Below are 24,436 nucleotides of genomic sequence, written 5' to 3'. Positions count from 1 at the left end.
CGCCTTTCCAGGTATAAAGATGGCGTCGGCAGGCTTCTATTCCCAATTGCCAGTAGTGTCTGCCAGGATCTAAGATGGCGCCGCCAGGCTACTATCCCCAGGTGCCTGTAATGGGCCTCATGTAGCCCCTGCCTGCGGGAGATTTTCAGTGGTGGCAGTGGCTGGCGTCCCCGGAGCCCAGGTGGGGCCTCAGGGGACACGCGGTGAGCGCTGGTTGTAGCGGCGGCCGCGTCCGGCCCCGGGAGCGGCACCACGTGACCGGCGCCGCGCTCCCTCTCGCTACGGAGCTAACCGCCGGGCACATGGGGGACCGCCGCACAGAGCGGATCGTCCGGGGAGAGACTCACCAGGATGAGGTGAGGAGTGGTGAGTGGTGCGGGGGCTCCAGGGGTGATGGGGGCAGCTCCGGCCCGGCTCTCCGCCGCAGGGCGCCGCACTTCCGGTCCGGGGCAGCTCCAGACGTAAGGTCCCGGCTCCAGCTGGCAGGGTAGGCCGCAACCCGCACGGGTCCAGGAGGCACCCGCCGGCTCCGCAACCGCCCTGTTCAGTGCTGGGGGGGCCCGAGTAGGTATATGGTGGGTTATAATTATATTAGAGAGGCAATTGAGCAGTTAAAACTGCTACTGTGGCAGGAGCTCGAGTGCTGCACAACCTCCTGCATCCACAGCCAGGCCACACCCCCCTCTGTGCAGTTTCTGAGTAGCTCGAGACTTACTCTTCCAGTGCGATCAGTTCAGTGCTTGTCGTTCCTGGTTTGACGTCACAAACACACCCAGTGTTCGCCCAGACACTCCTCCGTTTCTCCAGCCACTCCCGCGTTTTTCCCAGAAACTGTAGCATTTTTTCAAACACTCCCATAAAACGGCCAGTTTCCGCCCAGAAACACCCACTTCCTGTCAATCACACTCCGATCTCCAGAACGAAGAAAAAACCTTGTAATGCCGTGAGTAAAATACCAATCTTCATAGCAAATTTACTTGGCGCAGTCGCAGTGCGAATATTGCGCATGCGCAATTAGCGGAAAATCGCTACGATGCGAAGAAAATTACCGAGCGAACAACTCTGAATGAGGGCCTATGAGTGGTGAGTGCAGACAGTGCACCCCGCTTCTGGGGTGGTGAGTGCTGTGGTTTTCTAGATTTGTTTGTGTGTGTGTGTGTATATATATATATATATATATATATATAGAGAGAGAGAGAGAGAGAGAGAGAGAGGGGGAGAGAGAGAATGAATCCCTGGGCTAACCACACACAATACACCAGTCCATACCAGGAGTGCCGGTCGCATAGTAAGTTGCCTCAGTCTCAATAATGGAAACCGGCACCTCCAATCAATGCAGAAGACTTTATCAAAAAATTCAAAACACATCTACAAGCATGTCAAGTAAAAACACCAGAGGCATCGCAGAAGGTATTAGAAAAAGCACATGGGGTACCACACAGCAGCAAACAGCGTTGCTGTATAATCTGAATAGCAAAGGGTCATATTGTACACCTCCGGCGGTAGTCGGTCAACAGCTGTTTTGTGTTTCGGTGCTCAAAAAGGCACATGCTGAAGATGAACTACAACAGGAGATTTCATAAATGGAAGCCCATTGAGCGCCACAAAGAACTAGTCCCAAGTCTCTTTCACAGTATTTGGTAAACTGGGGAAAAATAAGAATTTACTTACCGATAATTCTATTTCTCGGAGTCCGTAGTGGATGCTGGGGTTCCTGAAAGGACCATGGGGAATAGCGGCTCCGCAGGAGACAGGGCACAAAAAGTAAAGCTTTAGGATCAGGTGGTGTGCACTGGCTCCTCCCCCTATGACCCTCCTCCAAGCCTCAGTTAGGATACTGTGCCCGGACGAGCGTACACAATAAGGAAGGATTTTGAATCCCGGGTAAGACTCATACCAGCCACACCAATCACACTGTACAACCTGTGATCTGAACCCAGTTAACAGTATGATAACAGCGGAGCCTCTGAAAAGATGGCTCACAACAATAATAACCCGATTTTTGTAACTATGTACAAGTATTGCAGATAATCCGCACTTGGGATGGGCGCCCAGCATCCACTACGGACTCCGAGAAATAGAATTATCGGTAAGTAAATTCTTATTTTCTCTATCGTCCTAGTGGATGCTGGGGTTCCTGAAAGGACCATGGGGATTATACCAAAGCTCCCAAACGGGCGGGAGAGTGCGGATGACTCTGCAGCACCGAATGAGAGAACTCCAGGTCCTCCTCAGCCAGGGTATCAAATTTGTAGGATTTTACAAACGTGTTTGCCCCTGACTAAGTAGCCGCTCGGCAAAGTTGTAAAGCCGAGACCCCTCGGGCAGCCGCCCAAGATGAGCCCACCTTCCTTGTGGAATGGGCATTTACATATTTTGGCTGTGGCAGGCCTGCCACAGAATGTGCAAGCTGAATTGTATTACACATCCAACTAGCAATAGTCTGCTTAGAAGCAAGAGCACCCAGTTTGTTGGGTGCATACAGGATAACAGCAAGTCAGTTTTCCTGACTCCAGCCGTCCTGGAACCTATATTTTCAGGGCCCTGACAACATCTAGCAACTTGGAGTCCTCCAAGTCCTTAGTAGGCGCAAGGCACCACAATAAGCTGGTTCAGGTGAAACACTGACACCACCTTAGGGAGAGAACTGGGGACGAGTCCGCAGCTCTGCCCTGTCCGAATGGACAAACAGATATGGGCTTTTTTGAGAAAAAAACCACCAATTTGACACTCGCCTGGCCCAGGCCAGGGCCAAGAGCATGGTCACTTTTCATGTGAGATGCTTCAAATCCACAGATTTGACTGGTTTTAAACCAATGTGATTTGAGGAATCCCAGAACTACGTTGAGATCCCACAGTGCCACTGGAGGCACAAAAGGGGGTTGTATATGCAATACTCCCTTGACAAACTTCTGGACTTCAGGAACTGAAGCCAATTCTTTCTGGAAGAAAATCGACAGGGCCGAAATTTGAACCTTAATGGACCCCAATTTGAGGCCCATAGACACTCCTGTTTGCAGGAAATGCAGGAATCGACCGAGTTGAAATTTCTTCGTGGGGCCTTCCTGGCCTCACACCACGCAACATATTTTCGCCCCATGTGGTGATAATGTTGTGCGGTCACCTCCTTCCTGGCTTTGACCAGGGTAGGAAAGACCTCTTCCGGAATGCCTTTTTCCCTTAGGATCCGGCGTTCCACCGCCATGCCGTCAAACGCAGCTGCGGTAAGTCTTGGAACAGACATGGTACTTGCTGAAGCAAGTCCCTTCTTAGCGGCAGAGGCCATAAGTCCTCTGTGAGCATCTCTTGAAGTTCCGGGTACCAAGTCCTTCTTGGCCAATCCGGAGCCATGAGTATAGTTCTTACTCCTCTACGTCTTATAATTCTCAGTACCTTAGGTATGAGAAGCGTATACACCGACTGGTGCACCCACGGTGTTACCAGAACGTCCACAGCTATTGCCTGAGGGTCTCTTGACCTGGCGCAATACCTGTCCCGTTTTTTGTTCAGACGGGACGCCATCATGTCCACCTTTGGTATTTCCCAACGGTTCACAATCATGTGGAAAAACTTCCCGATGAAGTTTCCACTCTCCCGGGTGGAGGTCGTGCCTGCTGAGGAAGTCTGCTTCCCAGTTTCCATTCCCGGAATGAAACACTGCTGACAGTGCTATCACATGATTTTCCGCCCAGCGAAAAGTCCTTGCAGTTTTTGCCATTGCCCTCCTGCTTCTTGTGCCGCCCTGTCTGTTTACGTGGGCGACTGCCGTGATGTTTTTCCCACTGGATCAATACCGGCTGACCTTGAAGCAGAGGTCTTGCTAAGCTTAGAGCATTATAAAATTACCCTTAGCTCCAGTATATTTATGTGGAGAAAAATCTCCAGACTTGATCACACTCCTTGGAAATTTTTTCCTTGTGTGACTGCTCCCCAGCCTCTCGGGCTGGCCTCCGTGGTCACCAGCATTCAATCCTGAATGCCGAATCTGCGGCCCTCTAGAAGATGAGCACTCTGTAACCACCACAGGAGAGACACCCTTGTCCTTGGATATAGGGTTATCCGCTGATGCATCTGAAGATGCGATCCGGACCATTTGTCCAGCAGATCCCACTGAAAAGTTCTTGCGTGAAATCTGCCGAATGGAATTGCTTCGTAGGAAGCCTCTTTTCCTGGTTTTAGGAGGTTCCTGACTAGCTCGGATAACTCCCTGGCTTTCTCTTCCGGGAGAAACACCTTTTTCTGGACTGTGTCCAGAATCATCCCTAGGCACAGCAGACGTGTCGTCGGGAACAGCTGCGATTTTGGAATATTTAGAATCCACCCGTGCTGTTGTAGCAGTATCCGAGATAGTGCTACTCCGACCTCCAACTGTTCCCTGGACTTTGCCCTTATCAGGAGATCGTCCAAGTAAGGGATAATTAAGACGCCTTTTCTTTGAAGAAGAATCATCATTTCGGCCATTACCTTGGTAAAGACCCGGGGTGCCGTGGACAATCCAAACGGCAGCGTCTGAAACTGATAGTGACAGTTCTGTACCACGAACCTGAAGTACCCTTAGTGAGAAGGGCAAATTTGGGACATGGAGGTAAGCATCCCTGATGTCCCGGGACACTATATAGTCCCCTTCTTCCTGGTTCGTTATCACTGCTCTGAGTGACTCCATCTTGATTTGAACTTTTGTAAGTGTTCAAATTTTTTAAGATTTAGAATAGGTCTCACCTAGCCTTCTGGCTTCAGTACCACAATATAGTGTGGAATAATACCCCTTTCCTTGTTGTAGGAGGGGTAATTTGATTATCACCTGCTGGGAATACAGCTTGTGAATTGTTTCCCATACTGCCTCCTTGTCGGAGGGAGACCTTGGTAAAGCAGACTTCAGGAGCCTGCGAGGGGGAAACGTCTCGACATTCCAATCTGTACCCCTGGGATACTACTTGTAGGATCCAGGGGTCCTGTACGGTCCCAGCGTCATGCTGAGAGCTTGGCAGAAGCGGTGGAAGGCTTCTGTTCCTGGGAATGGGCTGCCTGCTGCAGTCTTCTTCCCTTTCCTCTATCCCTGGGCAGATATGACTCTTATAGGGACGAAAGGACTGAGGCTGAAAAGACGGTGTCTTTTTCTGCAGAGATGTGACTTAGGGTAAAAACGGTGGATTTTCCAGCAGTTGCCGTGGCCACCAGGTCCGATGGACCGACCCCAAATAACTCCTCTTCCTTTATACGGCAATACACCTTTGTGCCGTTTGGAATCTGCATCACCTGACCACTGTCGTGTCCATAAACATCTTGTGGCAGATATGGACATCGCACTTACTCTTGATGCCAGAGTGCAAATATCCCTCTGTGCATCTCGTATATATAGAAATGCATCCTTTAAATGCTCTATAGTCAATAACATACTGTCCCTGTCAAGGGTATCAATATTTTTAGTCAGGGAATCCGACCAAGCCACCCCAGCTCTGCAAATCCAGGCTGAGGCGATCGCTGGTCGCAGTATAACACCAGTATGTGTGTATATACTTTTTATGATATTTTCCAGCCTCCTGTCAGCTGGCTCCTTGAGGACGGCCCTATCTATAGACGGTACCGCCACTTGTTTTGATAAGCGTGTGAGCGCCTTATCCACCCTAAGGGGTGTTTCCCAACGCGCCCTAACTTCTGGCGGGAAAGGGTATACCGCCAATAATTTTCTATCGGGGGGAACCCACGCATCATCACACACTTCCTTTAATTTATCTGATTCAGGAAAAACTACAGGTAGTTTTTTCACATCCCACATAATACCCTCTTTTGTGGTACTTGTAGTATCAGAAATATGTAACACCTCCTTCATTGCCCTTAACATGTAACGTGTGGCCCTAAAGGGAAATACGTTTGTTTCTTCACCGTCGACACTGAAATCAGTGTTCGTGTCTGTGTCTGTCGACCGACTGAGGTAAAAGGACGTTTTAACGCCCCTGACGGTGTTTGAGACGCCTGGACAGGTACTAATTTGTTTGCCAGCCGTCTCATGTCGCCAACCGACCTTGCAGCGTGTTGACATTATCACGTAATTCCATAAATAAGCCATCCATTCCGGTGTCGACTCCCTAGAGAGTGACATCACCATTACAGGCAATTTGCTCCGCCTCCTCACCAACATCGTCCTCATACATGTCGACACACACGTACCGACATATAGCACACACACACAGGGAATGCTCTGATAGAGGACAGGACCCCACTAGCCCCTTGGGGAGACAGAGGGAGAGTTTGCCAGCACACACCAAAGCGCTATATTTTACAGGGATAGCCTTATAATAAGTGCTCCCTTATAGCTGCTTTTATAAAATCACAATTTCGCCAAATTTTGCCCCCCCTCTCTTGATTTAACCCTGTTTCTGTAGTGCAGTGCAGGGGAGAGCCTGGGAGCCTTCCTGACCAGCGGAACTGTGTGAGGAAATGGCGCTGTGTGCTGAGGAGATAGGCCCCGCCCCCTTTTCGGCGGGCTCGTCTCCCGCTTAAAAATGGATTCTGGCAGGGGTTAAATATCTCCATATAGCCCCGGAGGCTATATGTGAGGTATTTTTTGCCAAAAAAAAAGGATTTTCATTGCTGCCCAGGGCGCCCCCCCCCAGCGCCCTGCACCCTCAGTGACTGCCGTGTGAAGTGTGCTGAGAGCAATGGCGCACAGCTGCAGTGCTGTGCACTACCTTAAGAAGACTGAGGAGTCTTCTGCCGCCGATTCTGGACCTTCTTCTCTTTTCAGCATCTGCAAGGGGGCCGGCGGCGAGGCTCCGGTGACCATCCAGGCTGTACCTGTGATCGTCCCTCTGGAGCTAATGTCCAGTAGCCAAAGAAGCCAATCCATCCTGCACGCAGGTGAGTTCACTTCTTCTCCCCTAAGTCCCTCGATGCAGTGATCCTGTTGCCAGCAGGACTCACTGTAAAATAAAAAACCTAAGCTAAACTTTTCTAAGCAGCTCTTTAGGAGAGCCACCTAGATTGCACCCTTCTCGGCCGGGCACAAAAACCTAACTGAGGCTTGGAGGAGGGTCATAGGGGGAGGAGCCAGTGCACACCACCTGATCCTAAAGCTTTACTTTTTGTGCCCTGTCTCCTGCGGAGCCGCTATTCCCCATGGTCCTTTCAGGAACCCCAGCAACCACTAGGACGATAGAGAAACAACTATTTTGGATATTCTATGCATGTACAAAATGTTTCCATCCATTGACTGTACATATATATTTTTATTTATTATCTGCACACATATAAAGGTTTCCATTCACTAACTACACACATATAAAGGTTTCCATTCACTGACTGCACTCATAAAAAGGTTTGCATTCATTGACTGCACATACATAAAGTTTCCATTCACTGATTGTACATGATGCTGTGCCATCTCGTACACCTTACCCTGGTCAGCAGTGCTTCATATAGGAAATACAGTACAGTAAGTACAAATAGTGTTTGGTTGTGTTCCCTGTGTCTCGTCTTTTTAGCAGGAAAAGCGTCTACTCGTTGCTATGAGAAAGCGACACGTGATTTACGATATCCAATCAATGCACTGTTCCAGATATGTGTTAGTGCGCATAAAGATTTGGCCTTCAAAGCGTTTAGCCAATGTAGTATTCTGACTGGGTGACGTAAAATGGAGGCGGGCATTCGTGGTGACAGTGAACACTGGCCAATCAGCGTGCCCGGGCGTGGTTTTGACGGGAAAAACGCAAGAAGCGCTATAGTCCCTCCCAGTGCTTGTCATTCATTGGCTCGTTCTGTTGTGTGAGTGAGTGGCCGTCTGGCTGTGCAAAGCTAATGATTGACTGGCGTATTGTCCAATGGAGAACGCACGCTAGTGTTATATGGGTGGGCTATGCAGGCTGTGAATATGATGGACAAGCCATTGGTCCAATCTAGTACATGTAGCTGTAAATGCATCCAATCGTCACTGAGAGAGGGCGGGCCCCGCCTAGGCTGTGCGAGAGGTAGCGGAGGCCGGCTGCTGTTTGTTGTCATCAAGATGGAGTTTTTGCTGGGGAACCCGTACAGCACCCCGGTGGGGCAGTGCATCGGTAAGAGACCCGGGGAGGAGGCCCAGGAGCCTCCGTGTGAGGGTTGGCAGGAGTACCGGGGCCGCTCTGCTCTCATTACCTGCCAGCTGTGCCTCCCTGGTCACCTCTCATCCATCTATCTCAGTATACTGCTGCTGTCTATATACCCGGGTTATCTTATTATTACTAGTATGTTATACACCATAGGTTCTCAAACTCGGTCCTCAGGACCCCACACAGTGCATGTTTTGCAGGTAACCCAGCAGGTGCACAGGTGAATTAATTACTCACTGACACATTTTTAAAGGTCCACAGGTGGAGTTAATTATTTCACTTGTGATTCTGTGAGGAGACCTGCAAAACATGCACTGTGTGGGGTCCTGAGGACCGAGTTTGAGAACCTGTGTTATACACCCTCCTACTCACTGTCTTTGTATACACCATTTATTATTATTATTATTATTATTATTATTATTATTAGTAGTAGTATATTTTACACCCTCCTAATCACTGCTGTGTATATGCTCAATTATGTTATACATCCTCCTACTCACTGTTTTGTATACACAATGTCATACTACTATTATTTTTATTGTTCCTAGTATGTTATACATCGTCCTACTCACTGCTTTGTATATACCATGTATTCTTATTATTGTTATTACTAGTTTGTTATACACCCTCCTACTCGCTGCTTTCTATATACTCAGTTACTATACTAGCATTTTATACACCCTCTTACTCACTGCTTTGTATATACCTTGTTGTATTATTATGGGCGATTATCCGTGATGCACGGGACAGCTACACAAGTTCAAACGACCTATTTCTCCAAAATACCAAGATTTTAGTGGGTCTTAAGGCATTGCTACTAAGCAATTGAGTTTTCATATAACAACAATTTCTTAACGGACCGGTCTAAAAGGAAACAATTATTAAATGCGTGTAATGTACAGGACTTTTATGTTCACTTTCTGGAGAATCTCTTGTTGTTACTACTAGTATGTTATACACCCTCTTACTTGCTGCTTTGTATATACCTTATTATTATTATTATTATTACTACGTTATACACCCTCCTATTTGCTGCTGTGTATATACTCAGTTATATTATTATACTAGTATGTTATACACTGATCTGTTCACAATGTTGTTGCTGCTGCTAGTAGTATAATATACACCCTCCTACTCACTGCTGTTGTGAACCCGTAATTACCCAGTCATTTTTTTTTTTTTTTTTATATATGTAATATTACAACAACTAGTATGTTCTACACCATTGTCTTCAACCTGTGGCCCTCCAGCTGCTGTGGAACTAGCAAAACTGTGGCAGGGCATGCTGGGATGTGTAGTTTCACAGCAGCTAGAGGGCCACAGGTTGTAGACCCATGTTCTATACCCACCTACTCACTGCTGTGTATATATAACAAGTCGATTTATTATTATTATTACTACTACTACTACTACTATGTTCTACACCCACCTACTCACTGCTGTGTGTATTGTATGTATGTATGTATGTATGTATGTATATATGTGTAATATATATTTCTCTAACGTCCTAGTGGATGCTGGGGACTCCGAAAGGACCATGGGGAATAGCGGCTCCGCAGGAGACTGGGCACAAAGTAAAAGCTTTAGGACTAGCTGGTGTGCACTGGCTCCTCCCTCTATGACCCTCCTCCAAGCCTCAGTTAAGTTAAGATTTTGTGCCCGAACGAGAAGGGTGCAATCTAGGTGGCTCTCCTGAGCTGCTTAGAGTAAAAGTTTAAATAGGTTTTTTATTTTCAGTGAGACCTGCTGGCAACAGGCTCACTGCATCGAGGGACTAAGGGGAGAAGAAGCGAACTCACCTGCGTGCAGAGTGGATTGGGCTTCTTAGGCTAATGGACATTAGCTCCAGAGGGACGATCACAGGCCCAGCCATGGATGGGTCCCGGAGCCGCGCCGCCGGCCCCCTTACAGATGCTGAAGCAAGAAGAGGTCCATAAATCGGCGGCAGAAGACTTTCCTGTCTTCATAAGGTAGCGCACAGCACTGCAGCTGTGCGCCATTGCTCTCAGCACACTTCACACTTCGGTCACTGAGGGTGCAGGGCGCTGGGGGGGGGCGCCCTGGGAAGCAATGAATTTACCTTATTTGGCAAAAAATACATCACATATAGCTCCTGGGCTATATGGATGTATTTAACCCCTACCAGTTTTCCAGAAAAAAGCGGGAGAAGAGCCCGCCGTGAAGGGGGCGGGGCCTATCTCCTCAGCACACAGCGCCATTTTTCCCACACAGCTCCGCTGGTAGGAAGGCTCCCAGAATCTCCCCTGCATCCTGCAACTACAGAAACAGGGTAAAAAAGAGAGGGGGCACTTATTTGGCAAAATAACAGATATAAGCAGCTATAAGGGATAGACACTTATTGTAAGGTTGTCCCTATACATATATAGCGCTCTGGTGTGTGCTGGCAAACTCTCCCTCTGTCTCCCCAAGGGGCTAAGTGGGTCCTGTCCTCTATCAGAGCATTCCCTGTGTGTGTGCTGGGTGTCGGTACGTGTGTGTCGACATGTATGAGGAGGAAAATGATGTGGAGGCGGAGCAATTGCCTATAATGGTGATGTCACCCCCTAGGGAGTCGACACCTGAATGGATGGCCGTAATTAAGGAATTACGTGACAGTGTCGGCACGTTACAGAAAACTGTTGACGACATGAGACAGCCGGCAGCTCAGTTAGTGCCTGTCCAGGCGTCTCAAACACCGTCAGGGGCTATTAAACGCCCGTTACCTCAGTGGGTCGACACGGACACAGACACTGACTCCAGTGTCGACGGTGAAGAAACAAACGTTTTTTCCAGTAGGGCCACACGTTACATGATCACGGCAATGAAGGAGGTTTTGCACATCTCTGATACTGCAAGTACCACAAAAAGGGGTATTATGTGGGGTGTGAAAAAACTACCCGTAGTTTTTCCTGAATCAGATGAATTGAATGAAGTGTGTGATGAAGCGTGGGTTACCCCCGACAAAAAACTGCTAATTTCTAAAAAATTATTGGCACTATATCCCTTCCCACCAGAGGTTAGGGCTCGTTGGGAAACACCCCCTAGGGTGGATAAGGCGCTCACACGCTTATCAAAACAAGTGGCGTTACCGTCTCCAGAAACGGCCGCCCTTAAGGAGCCAGCAGATAGGAGGCTGGAAAATATCCTTAAAAGTATATACACTCATACTGGTGTTATACTGCGACCAGCAATCGCCTCAGCCTGGATGTGCAGTGCTGGGGTGGCTTGGTCGGATTCCCTGACTGAAAATATTGATACCCTGGACAGGGACAATATATTATTGACTATAGAGCATTTAAAGGATGCATTCCTATATATGCGAGATGCACAGAGAGACATTTGCACTCTGGCATCAAGAGTAAGTGCGATGTCCATTTCTGCCAGAAGAGGATTATGGACGCGACAGTGGTCAGGGGATGCGGATTCCAAACGGCATATGGAAGTATTGCCGTATAAAGGGGAGGAGTTATTTGGGGGCGGTCTATCGGACCTGGTGGCCACGGCAACGGCTGGGAAATCCACCTTTTTACCCCAAGTCACCTCGCAGCAGAAAAAGATACCGTCTTTTCAGGCTCAGTCCTTTCGTCCCCATAAGGGCAAGCGGGCAAAAGGCCACTCATATCTGCCCCGGGGCAGAGGAAGGGGAAAAAGACTGCAACAGGCAGCTTCTTCCCACGAACAGAAGCCCTCCCCCGCTTCTGCCAAGTCCTCAGCATGACGCTGGGGCCTTACAAGCGGACTCGGGCACGGTGGGGGCCCGTCTCAAGAATTTCAGCGCGCAGTGGGCTCACTCGCAAGTGGACCCCTGGATCCTGCAGGTAGTATCTCAGGGGTACAAATTGGAATTCGAGACGTCTCCCCCTCGCCGGTTCCTGAAGTCTGCTTTACCAACGTCTACCCCCGACAGGGAGGCGGTATTGGAAGCCATTCACAAGCTGTATTCCCAGCAAGTGATAATCAAGGTACCCCTCCTACAACAGGGAAAGGGGTATTACTCCACGCTGTTTGTGGTACCGAAGCCGGACGGCTCGGTGAGACCCATTTTCTCTAACGTCCTAGTGGATGCTGGGACTCCGTCAGGACCAAGGGGGATAGCGGGCTCCGCAGGAGACAGGGCACATCTAAATAAAGCTTTTAGGATCACATGGTGCGTACTGGCTCCTCCCCCTATGACCCTCCTCCAAGCCTCAGTTAGGTTTTTGTGCCCGTCCGAGAAGGGTGCAATCTAGGTGGCTCTCCTAAAGAGCTGCTTAGAAAAAGTTTTTTTAGGTTTAAATCTCAGTGAATCCTGCTGGCAACAGGATCACTGCATCGAGGGACTTAGGGGAGAGATTTCCAACTCACCTGCGTGCAGGATGGATTGGAGTCTTAGGCTACTGGACACTTAGCTCCAGAGGGAGTCGGAACACAGGTCCTCCTGGGGTTCGTCCCGGAGCCGCGCCGCCGATCCCCCTTACAGACGCTGAAGACGGAGGTCCGGAAAGCAGGCGGCAGAAGACTCCTCAGTCTTCATGAAGGTAGCGCACAGCACTGCAGCTGTGCGCCATTGTTGCTACACGTCTCACTGATTCAGTCACGGAGGGTGCAGGGCGCTGCTGGGGGCGCCCTGGGCAGCAATATTAAATACCTTTAGTGGCAAAATAAATACATCACATATAGCCATTAAGGCTATATGTATGTATTTAACCCAGGCCAGTTTTCTTAAAACCCGGGAGAAAAGCCCGCCGAAAAAGGGGCGGAGCTTATTCTCCTCAGCACTCAGCGCCATTTTCCTGCTCAGCTCCGCTGGTGAGGAAGGCTCCCAGGACTCTCCCCTGCACTGCACTACAGAAACAGGGTAACAAAGAGAAGGGGGGCATAATTTGGCGATATTGATATATTAAAAGCGCTTATATCAAAAACAACACCTTCTAGGGTTGTTTATATACATTTATAGCGCTTTTGGTGTGTGCTGGCAAACTCTCCCTCTGTCTCCCCAAAGGGCTAAGAGGGTCCTGTCTTCGATTAGAGCATTCCCTGTGTGGCTGCTGTGTGTCGGTACGTGTGTGTCGACATGTATGAGGACGATGTTGGTGTGGAGGCAGAGCAATTGCCGGTAATGGTGATGTCACCCCCTAGGGAGTCGACACCGGAATGGATGGCTTTAGTTATGGAATTACGTGATAATGTTAGCACATTACAAAAGTCAGTTGACGAAATGAGACGGCCGGAAAACCAGTTAGTACCGGCTCAGGCGTCTCAGACACCGTCAGGGGCTGTAAAACGTCCCTTACCTCAGTCAGTCGACACGGGTACCGACACAGATGAATCTAGTGTCGACGGTGAAGAAACAAACGTATTTTCCAATAGGGCCACACGTTATATGATCACGGCAATGAAGGAGGCTTTGCAGATCTCTGATACTGCTGGTACCTCAAAAAGGGGTATTATGTGGGGGGTGAAAAAACTACCTGTAGCTTTTCCAGAATCAGAGGAATTGAATGACGTGTGTGACGAAGCGTGGGTTAACCCAGATAGAAAACTGCTAATTTCCAAGAAGTTATTGGCATTATACCCTTTCCCACCAGAGGTTAGGGCGCGCTGGGAAACACCCCCTAGGGTGGATAAGGCGCTCACACGTTTATCAAAGCAAGTGGCGTTGCCGTCTCCTGATACGGCCGCCCTCAAGGATCCAGCAGATAGGAGGCTGGAAACTACACTGAAGAGTATATACACACATACTGGTGTTATACTGCGACCGGCAGTAGCCTCAGCCTGGATGTGCAGTGCTGGGGTAGTGTGGTTGGATTCTCTGACTGAAAATATTGATACCCTGGATAGGGACAGTATTTTATTGACTCTAGAGCAATTAAAGGATGCTTTTCTTTATATGCGAGATGCTCAGAGGGATATTTGTACTCTAGCATCAAGAGTAAGCGCGATGTCCATATCTGCCAGAAGAAGTTTATGGACGTGACAGTGGTCAGGTGATGCGGATTCCAAAAGGCATATGGAAGTATTGCCATATAAAGGAGAGGAATTATTTGGGGTCGGTCTTTCGGACCTGGTGGCCACGGCAACTGCCGGCAAATCCACTTTTTTACCTCAGACCCCCTCCCAACAGAAAAAGACACCGTCTTTTCAGCCGCAGTCCTTTCGCTCCTATAAAAACAAGCGACCAAAAGGACAGTCTTATCTGCCGCGAGGCAGAGGAAAGGGTAAGAGAGGGCAGCAAGCAGCCCCTGCCCAGGACCAGAAGCCCGCCCCGGGTTCTACAAAGCCATCAGCATGACGCTGGGGCTTTACAAGCGGACTCAGGAGCGGTGGGGGGTCGACTCAAGATTTTCAGCAATCAGTGGGCTCGCTCACAAGTGGACCCATGGATCCTGCAGATAATATCTCAGGGTTACATGTTGGAGTTCGAAAGGTCTCCCCCTCGCCGGTTCCTAAAGTCTGCTTTACCAACGTCTCCCTCAGAAAGGACGTCGGTTTTGGAAGCCATTCACAAGCTGTATTCTCAGCAGGTGATAGTCAAGGTACCCCTCCTACAACAGGGAAAGGGGTATTATTCCACACTATTTGTGGTACCGAAGCCGGACGGTTCGGTAAGACCTATTCTAAACCTGAAATCCTTGAACCTGTACATACAGAAGTTCAAGATGGAGTCACTCAGAGCAGTGATAGCGAATCTGGAAGAAGGGGACTTCATGGTGTCCCTGGACATAAAAGATGCTTATCTGCATGTCCCAATTTACCCCTCACACCAAGGGTATCTCAGGTTCGTGATACAAGACTGTCATTATCAGTTTCAAACGCTGCCGTTTGGTTTGTCCACGGCCCCTCGGGTCTTTACCAAGGTAATGACCGAAATGATGGTTCTTCTACGAAGAAAAGGCGTATTAATTATCCCTTACTTGGACGATCTCCTGATAAGGGCAAAGTCCAGAGAACAGCTGGAAGTCGGTGTAGCACTAACCCAGGTAGTGCTTCAGCAACACGGGTGGATTCTGAATCTTCCAAAATCTCAATTGACCCCGACAACTCGTCTGCTGTTCCTGGGAATGATTCTGGACACGGTTCAGAAAAAGGTGTTTCTCCCGGAGGAGAAAGCAAGGGAGTTATCCGAACTTGTCAGGAACCTCCTAAAACCAGGAACTGTGTCAGTACATCAATGCACAAGAGTCCTGGGAAAGATGGTGGCTTCTTACGAAGCGATTCCATTCGGCAGATTCCATGCACGGACATTTCAGTGGGATCTGCTGGACAAATGGTCCGGATCGCATCTGCACATGCATCAGCGGATAACACTGTCACCAAGAACAAGGTTGTCTCTCCTGTGGTGGTTGCAGAGTGCCCATCTGTTAGAGGGCCGCAGATTCGGCATACAGGACTGGGTCCTGGTGACTACGGATGCCAGCCTACGAGGCTGGGGAGCAGTCACACAGGGAAGAAACTTCCAGGGCGTGTGGTCAAACCTGGAGACGTCCCTTCACATAAATATACTGGAGCTAAGAGCGATCTACAATGCTCTAAGCCTGGCAAAATCGCTGCTTCAGGGTCAGCCGGTGTTGATCCAGTCGGACAACATCACGGCAGTCGCCCACGTAAACCGACAAGGCGGCACGAGAAGCAGAAGAGCAATGACAGAAGCTGCAAGGATTCTGCGCTGGGCGGAGAATCATGTCATAGCACTGTCAGCAGTGTTCATCCCGGGAGTGGACAACTGGGAAGCAGACTTCCTCAGCAGACACGACCTTCACCCGGGAGAGTGGGGACTTCATCCAGAAGTCTTCCACATGATTGTGAACCGTTGGGAAAGACCAAAGGTGGACATGATGGCGTCTCGCCTCAACAAAAAATTGGACAGATATTGCGCCAGGTCAAGAGACCCTCAGGCAATAGCTGTGGACGCTCTGGTAACACCGTGGGTGTACCAGTCAGTGTATGTGTTCCCTCCTCTGCCTCTCATACCAAAGGTACTGAGAATTATACGGAAAAGAGGAGTAAGAACAATACTGGTGGCTCCGGACTGGCCAAGAAGAACTTGGTATCCGGAACTTCAAGAGATGCTCACGGAGGATCCGTGGCCTCTACCTCTAAGAAGGGATCTGCTTCAGCAGGGACCTTGTATGTTCCAAGACTTACCGCGTCTGCGTTTGACGGCATGGCGGTTGAACGCCGGATTCTAAAAGAAAAGGGCATTCCAGAGGAAGTTATTCCTACCTTGATTAAGACTAGAAAGGAAGTGACTGTACAACATTATCACCGCATTTGGCGAAAATATGTTGCGTGGTGTGAGGCCAAGAAGGCTCCAACGGAAGAATTTCAATTGGGTCGATTCTTACATTTCCTGCAAGCAGGATTGTCTATGGGCCTAAAATTGGGGTCCATTAAAGTTCAAATTTCGGCCTTATCAATCTTCTTCCAGAAGGAATTGGCATCAGTGCCTGAAGTACAAACTTTTGTCAAAGGTGTACTACATATACAACCCCCAATAGTGCCTCCAGTGGCACCGTGGGATTTGAACGTAGTTTTGAATTTTCTCAAATCTCATTGGTTTGAGCCTCTAAAATCGGTAGATTTAAAATACCTTACATGGAAGGTAACCATGCTATTGGCCCTGGCTTCAGCCAGGAGAGTTTCAGAGTTGGCGGCTTTATCATACAAAAGCCCATATCTGATTTTCCATTCGGACAGGGCAGAACTGCGGACACGTCCTCATTTTCTCCCTAAGGTGGTTTCGGCTTTTCACTTGAACCAGCCTATTGTGGTGCCTGCGGCTACTAGCGACTTGGAGGACTCCAAGTTACTGGACGTTGTCAGAGCATTAAAAATATATATTTCAAGGACAGCTGGAGTCAGAAAATCTGACTCGTTGTTTATATTGTATGCACCCAACAAGATGGGTGCTCCTGCGTCTAAACAGACGATTGCACGTTGGATCTGTAGCACAATCCAACTTGCACATTCTGTGGCAGGCCTGCCACAGCCTAAATCTGTAAAGGCCCACTCCACAAGGAAAGTGGGCTCATCTTGGGCGGCTGCCCGAGGGGTCTCGGCATTACAACTTTGCCGAGCAGCTACGTGGTCAGGGGAGAACACGTTTGTAAAATTTTACAAATTTGATACTCTGGCTAAGGAGGACCTGGAGTTCTCTCATTCGGTGCTGCAGAGTCATCCGCACTCTCCCGCCCGTTTGGGAGCTTTGGTATAATCCCCATGGTCCTGACGGAGTCCCAGCATCCACTAGGACGTTAGAGAAAATAAGAATTTACTTACCGATAATTCTGTTTCTCATAGTCCGTAGTGGATGCTGGGCGCCCATCCCAAGTGCGGATTGTCTGCAATACTTGTACATAGTTATTGTTACAAAGATCGGGTTATTACTATTGTTGTGAGCCATCTTTTCAGAGGCTACTTCGTTTTTTGTTATCATACTGTTAACTGGGTTCAGATCACAAGTTGTACGGTGTGATTGGTGTGGCTGGTATGAGTCTTACCCGGGATTCAAGATCCTTCCTTATTGTGTACGCTCGTCCGGGCACAGTACCTAACTGAGGCTTGGAGGAGGGTCATAGGGGGAGGAGCCAGTACGCACCATGTGATCCTAAAAGCTTTATTTAGATGTGCCCTGTCTCCTGCGGAGCCCGCTATCCCCCTTGGTCCTGACGGAGTCCCAGCATCCACTACGGACTATGAGAAATAGAATTATCGGTAAGTAAATTCTTATTTTAAATCTGAAAGCCTTGAACACTTACATAAAAAGGTTCAAGTTCAAGATGGAGTCACTCAGAGCAGTGATAGCGAACCTGGAAGAAGGGGACTACATGGTGTCTCTGGACATCAAGGATGCTTACCTCCATGTCCCAATTTGCCCTTCTCACCAAGGGTACCTCAGGTTTGTGGTACAGAACTGTCACTATCAGTTTCAGACGCTGCCGTTTGGATTGTCCACGGCACCCCGGGTCTTTACCAAGGTAATGGCCGAAATGATGATTCTTCTTCGAAGAAAAGGCGTCTTAATTATCCCTTACTTGGACGATCTCCTGATAAGGGCACGGTCCAGAGAACAGTTAGAGGTCGGAGTAGCACTATCTCAAATAGTACTACGACAGCACGGATGGATTCTAAATATTCCAAAATCGCAGCTGATTCCGACGACACGTCTGCTGTTCCTAGGGATGATTCTGGAAGTGCACAAGGGTCCTGGGAAAGATGGTGGCTTCTTACGAAGCGATTCCATTCGGCAGATTCCACGCAAGAACTTTTTAGTTGGATCTGCTAGACAAATGGTCCGGATCGCATCTTCAAATGCATCAGCGGATAACCCTGTCTCCAAGGACAAGGGTGTCTCTCCTGTGGTGGTTACAGAGTGCTCATCTCCTAGAGGGCCGCAGATTCGGCATTCAGGATTGGGTCCTGGTGACCACGGATGCCAGCCTGAGAGGCTGGGGAGCAGTCACACAGGGAAAAAATTTCCAGGGCTTGTGGTCAAGCATGGAAATGTCACTTCACATAAATATCCTGGAACTAAGGGCCATTTACAATGCCCTAAGTCAGGCAAGGCCTCTGCTTCAGGGTCAGCCAGTATTGATCCAGTCGGACAACATCACGGCAGTCGCCCACGTAAACAGACAGGGCGGCACAAGAAGCAGGAGGGCAATGACGGAAGTGGCAAGGATTCTTCGCTGGGCGGAAAATCATGTGATAGCACTGTCAGCAGTGTTCATTCCGGGAGTGGACAACTGGGAAGCAGACTTCCTCAGCAGACACGATCTTCACCCGGGGGAGTGGGGACTTCACCCAGAAGTCTTCCACATGATTGTAAACCGTTGGTAAAAACCAAAGGTGGACATGATGGCGTCTCGCCTCAACAAAAAACTGGACAGATATTGCGCCAGGTCAAGGGACCCTCAGGCAATAGCTGTGGACGCTCTGGTAACACCGTGGGTGTACCAGTCAGTGTATGTGTTCCCTCCTCTTCCTCATACCAAAAGTACTGAGAATCATAAGAAGGAGAGGAGTAAAGACTATACTCGTGGCTCCGGATTGGCCAAGAAGGACTTGGTACCCGGAAATTCAAGAGATGCTCACGGAAGACCCGTGGCCTCTACCTCTAAGACAGGACCTGCTCCAGCAGGGACCATGTCTGTTCCAAGACTTACCGCGGCTGCGTTTGACGGCATGGCGGTTGAACGCCGGATCCTGAAGGAAAAAGGCATTCCGGATGAAGTCATCCCTACCCTGATCAAAGCCAGGAAGGATGTAACCGTACAACATTATCACCGTATTTGGCGTAAATATGTTGCGTGGTGCGAGGCCAGGAAGGCCCCTACGGAGGAATTTCAACTGGGTCGATTCCTGCATTTCCTGCAAACAGGACTGTCTATGGGCCTCAAATTAGGGTCCATTAAGGTTCAAATTTCGGCCCTGTCGATATTCTTCCAAAAAGAACTAGCTTCTGTTCCTGAAGTTCAGACGTTTGTCAAGGGAGTACTGCATATACAGCCTCCTTTTGTGCCTCCAGTGGCACCTTGGGATCTCAATGTAGTGTTGGGATTCCTAAAATCACATTGGTTTGAACCACTCACCACTGTGGACTTGAAATATCTCACATGGAAAGTGGTAATGCTGTTAGCCCTGGCTTCAGCCAGGCGTGTATCAGAATTGGCGGCTTTATCCTATAAAAGCCCTTACTTAATTTTTCATTCTGACAGGGCAGAATTGAGGACTCGTCCTCAATTTCTCCTTAAGGTGTTTTCTGTTTTTCACATGAACCAACCTATTGTGGTACCTGCGGCTACTAGGGACTTGGAGGACTCCAAGTTACTTGACGTTGTCAGGGCCCTGAAAATATATGTTTCCAGGACGACTGGAGTCAGAAAATCTGACTCGCTGTTTAGCCTGTATGCACCCAACAAGATGGGTGTTCCTGCTTCTAAGCAGACGATTGCTCGCTGGATTTGTAGTACAATTCAGCTTGCACATTCTGTGGCAGGCTTGCCACAGCCAAAATCAGTAAAAGCCCATTCCACAAGGAAGTGGGCTCATCTTGGGCGGCTGCCCGAGGGGTCTCGGCTTTACAACTTTGCCGAGCTGCTACTTGGTCAGGGGCACACCCTGACTGAGGAGGACCTGGAGTTCTCTCATTCGGTGCTGCAGAGTCATCCGCACTCTCCCGCCCGTTTGGGAGCTTTGGTATAATCCCCATGGTCCTGACGGACTCCCCAGCATCCACTTAGGACGTTAGAGAAAATAAGAATTTACTTACCGATAATTCTATTTCTCGTAGTCCGTAGTGGATGCTGGGCGCCCATCCCAAGTGCGGATTGTCTGCAATACTTGTACATAGTTATTGTTACAAAAATCGGGTTATTCTTGTTGTGAGCCATCTTTTCAGAGGCTCCTTCGTTGTTATCATACTGTTAACTGGGTTCAGATCACAGGTTGTACGGTGTGATTGGTGTGGCTGGTATGAGTCTTACCCGGGATTCAATATCCTTCCTTATTATGCACGCTCGTCCGGGCACAGTATCCTAACTGAGGCTTGGAGGAGGGTCATGGGGGGAGGAGCCAGTGCACACCACCTGATCCTAAAGCTTTTATTATTGTGCCCTGTCTCCTGCGGAGCCGCTAAACCCCATGGTCCTGACGGAGTCCCCAGCATCCACTACGGACTACGAGAAATAGAATTATCGGTAAGTAAATTCTTATTATTTTTATATATTTTTTTTTAAAGTAAAATATTTAAATATAGTTTTAAATAGATCTTCTTGAGTTAATTCAATTTAAGATGAAAACTATTTTTATTGTTGAAAGAGGAGTGTGCGTTCCTGTTCTCCATGGAGGTGTCATGCCCTTTCCCAAGATGGCCACTGAGTTCTTTACTGAACATGTATAGAGGCCATCTTGTTTTTACTGTGTAGAGTGACATGGTTGGAGACAGAAAACTATTACTTAGCTCAGATTTACTTGGATGTCAAAATGGCATCTTAGCCCACCCGGGTGTCATTATAGGTAGTGGTGTTTATATAATACAGATTTGCATCGCAGAAGTTACAGCCAATAAGACTGATTCTGAGTTGGAAGCTGCATCATGTCTGCTTGTATTTGGGTTGGCCGTCTACTGGTATGCAGTTAGTATACCATCCGTCGGCATCCCGGCTGTCTCAACACCGACACCGGCATTCTAACGGGGTTACCATACCGCTGCCGGTATACCAGCAAGGTAGGTCGATTCCCCCTCTATAGGTGTCCATGACACCCATAGACAGAGAATAAAACCTGTAGCGAGTGAAGCTCGCCACCGAGTCTGCAGTGCGGCGAGCGTGCAAAGGGCTTCGTTGAGCTCGCACCTCTGCTTGCATTCTGGCACATGGGATACCAACATTCTGCATCTCGTGCGCTGGTCATACATACCGATCCCCATTGGCTACTGTAGGAAAATGCCGCTATAAAGCCATTTCCTCATGTACATCCGTGCATCCCAATGTGCAAAGACTGAGATGCCTAGTGTCAGATGCCTGCTGTATACCTCCCAACATTCTGAAGGTACAAGTCGGGACCCTGTTATTCTTTCTGCGTGCCAGCATCAGAAAAGGAGACGTGGTCTCAGGTAAAGGGGGCATAGCTTTGTGGGAATGCCGCGACTGGGAGCCACACCCCAATTTTTATCACTATGGGGACATACCCAGGGCTCTAAGAGCTGCTGCTCATGCCCCCAGCCTCTCTCCCTACCGTGAATAGATGCTGTATGCATGCGCACAGCGTCTATTTACTGCTGCACCAGCGACTCTATGAGTAACAGGGAGCCTCCCAACTGCCCTCTTCCCACACCACGGGAAACTGCAGACCAGGGGTGGGACAGCGGGATAATCCCAAAAAAGGGACTGTCCCACCAAAAATCGGGACAGTTGGGAGGTATGCCATTGTCAGTGCCTGTAGGTGCAAAGACTGAGATGCTCACTGTCAGTGCCTGTAGGCACAAAGACTGAGATGCCCACTGTCAGTGCCTGTAGGCACAAAGACTGAGATGCCCACTGTCAGTGCCTGTAGGCACAAAGACTGAGATGCCCACTGTCAGTGCCTGCAGGTGCAAAGGTAAGATGCCCACTGTCAGTGCCTGTAGGTGCAAAGAATGAGATGCCCACTGTTAGTGCCTGCAGAAGGCAAGAATGAAATGCCCACTGTCATTGAATGTAGCTGCAAAGACTGAGATGCCCACTGTCAGTGCCTGTAAGCGCAAAGACTGAGATGCCCACTGTCAGTGCCTATAGGTGCTAAAATACAGATTTGTGCATCTTTAGAGACGCTGTCAAACACACCATTGAAACTCGAACCCGATCCATTGCAGGTGCTGTTTCTCTGCCCAAGAATGGCCTCCTACAGTATGTGAGCAGTTGAACGTCTGTGTAAGCATCGACTTTCACTGACATGGCCGCAACACAGTGACAACATACCCATAAGATGGACCATCTCCTAGCTTGCACTAAGCCACCTACCTGTCTCCGGCACAGGAACGCCCACTACATTTTCAACACATTTCTGAAACAGTGTATCTCCCATTCACCTCACTCGCAACTCCAACTCTGTGCGCACACTGTCTGGACGCATATGCAATGTGCTATAGACAGATCCACAGGAAAAAATAGCTCCACTGCATCCCGGTCAGACCCAGGGCGGGAAGCTTCAAGCATCGAATTTTTCTTGCGATGCATCCCGCCACTTTCCGCATGCATATCGGCATTTATTAACATGTATGCTCAAAGAAAATCCCAAAGGACAGCTCTTGCGGTATGAGCTGTCCTTTACGATGATTAGATGTCCCTGTTTATAAGCCAAAGTCCTATATGCGCATGCGTGGGCTAACACACAGGCCGCGCGGGGGGTGTTGAGAGGGATCCGATTGGTGCATAAGTGGAAAGCGGCCATAGTAGCGTTTCCATAAGAAATATTTCACAATTAAGATGTTTTGACAGTGATAGCAACTGTTTCGAAGTCAACTCACAATGGCCCTGATTCCGATTTGTTCGCTCGCTAGCTGCTTTTAGCAGCATTGCACACGCTAGACCGCCGCCCTCTGGAAGTGTATCTTAACTTAGCAGAATAGCGAACGAAAGATTAGCAGAACTGCTACTAAATAATTCCCTGCAGTTTCTGAGTAGCTCCAGACCTACTCCTAGATAGCGATCACCTCACTCCGTTTAGTTCCTGGTTTGACATCACAAACACGCCCTGCGTTCGGCCAGCCACTCCCCCGTTTCCCCAGCCACTCCTGCGTTTTTACCTGGCACGCCTGCGTTTTTTAGCACACTCCCTGAAAACGGCCAGTTTCCGCTCAGAAACACCCACTTCCTGTCAATCACACTACGATCACTCGAGCGTTGAAAAAATGTTGCTCGATCTTGTGTAACTCTCCAAAGTATTGTGTAAAATTACTTAACGCATGCGCGCTGTGTACCATGCTCATGCGCATTTTCCACCTAATCGCTGCATTGCGAAAAACGGCAACGAGCGAACAACTCGGAATGACCACCAATATGCGTTATCTGACAGAAAGGCTTTTCTTTGTGTTACACATGGTAAGCCCACTTCTTCTATGGAAAAATTCTCCCTGATCGGGTTACGGTCATTAGGTCGACAGCACTTAGGTCGACAGTCATTAAGTCGACCATTATTGGTCGACATGCATTAGGTCAACATGGTGAATAGGTCAATATGGAAAAAGGTTGACGTCAGTTTTTCATTTTTTTCCCCATTTTGTGAACTTTTTCATACTTTACGATCCATGTGGACTATACAGGGGAGGGGTCCTGGGGTGCACATCGGTAATGAGAGGTGCGACCCTGCAGAGACCTTTCAGTAGTACTGCATACAAAGAAAAGGTTGCAGGTACACAAATCAAACATACCAATTTATTAATATTAATCATTGCAATAAAATGTAGCATTTTAAGCGAGGATACTCGCATAGTTATGGCCAAAAGTAACGGCTTGCCTACCGCGTCCGGGTGACCTCATTAGTCGGACAAGTCCCTAACATTTTGTGGGGTTCACATCCAGGGCGCGGGACACCACAAAATGAAGCAGCTGAGTGACCCCAGGGCAACACTAAAGTGAAAAAATATATAGTGAAAAAGTAAAAATAGGTTAGTGAGAGAGGCTGCTGAAAAGAGCAGGGGTAAATTAGTGAGAGGTAATGAAGGGGGAGATAAAGTATTGAGAGGTAAAGTAGTGAAAAGTGAAGGTGGAAAATGAATTACATTGAAACAAAACACAATAGGGATGAAAGTAAATATGAAAATAAGTGTTAATCTGTGTTGCTCCTGAGGCAAAACAGCCACAGCAGTTCAGGGGGACCCACACCCCAGAAAT

At 48.7% G+C, this 24,436-nt stretch overlaps 2 protein-coding genes across 4 annotated transcripts in view; one reads left to right on the top strand and one right to left on the bottom strand.

Annotated features, from left to right (window-relative positions):
- The window catches only part of DRC3 (dynein regulatory complex subunit 3), a 71,415-nt gene extending 63,830 nt beyond the window's left edge, over positions 1-7,585 (bottom strand). The window contains exon 1 of the mRNA XM_063934852.1: positions 7,396-7,585. The gene's annotated coding sequence lies outside the window, so the exon portion shown is untranslated. The remainder of the gene's footprint in view (positions 1-7,395) is intronic.
- A 266-nt stretch (positions 7,586-7,851) lies between these two features.
- Positions 7,852-24,436, top strand: part of TOM1L2 (target of myb1 like 2 membrane trafficking protein) — a 115,503-nt gene continuing 98,918 nt past the window's right edge. For 2 of the 3 annotated variants that reach the window (XM_063934850.1, XM_063934849.1), the window contains exon 1: positions 7,859-8,051. In XM_063934850.1, the coding sequence (XP_063790920.1) occupies positions 7,868-8,051 (184 nt within the window). In that variant the 5' untranslated portion in view covers positions 7,859-7,867. Of the gene's footprint in view, positions 8,052-24,436 lie in introns of all 3 variants that reach the window. The other variant, XM_063934851.1, reaches the window with a different exon arrangement.

This window comes from Pseudophryne corroboree, chromosome 7 (genome assembly GCF_028390025.1).
Source record: "Pseudophryne corroboree isolate aPseCor3 chromosome 7, aPseCor3.hap2, whole genome shotgun sequence".
In the NCBI taxonomy this organism is placed as follows: Eukaryota; Metazoa; Chordata; class Amphibia; order Anura; family Myobatrachidae; genus Pseudophryne; species Pseudophryne corroboree.
The sequence above is the reverse complement of the archived record's forward strand: the minus strand, read 5'-3'. Positions and strand labels throughout refer to the sequence as shown.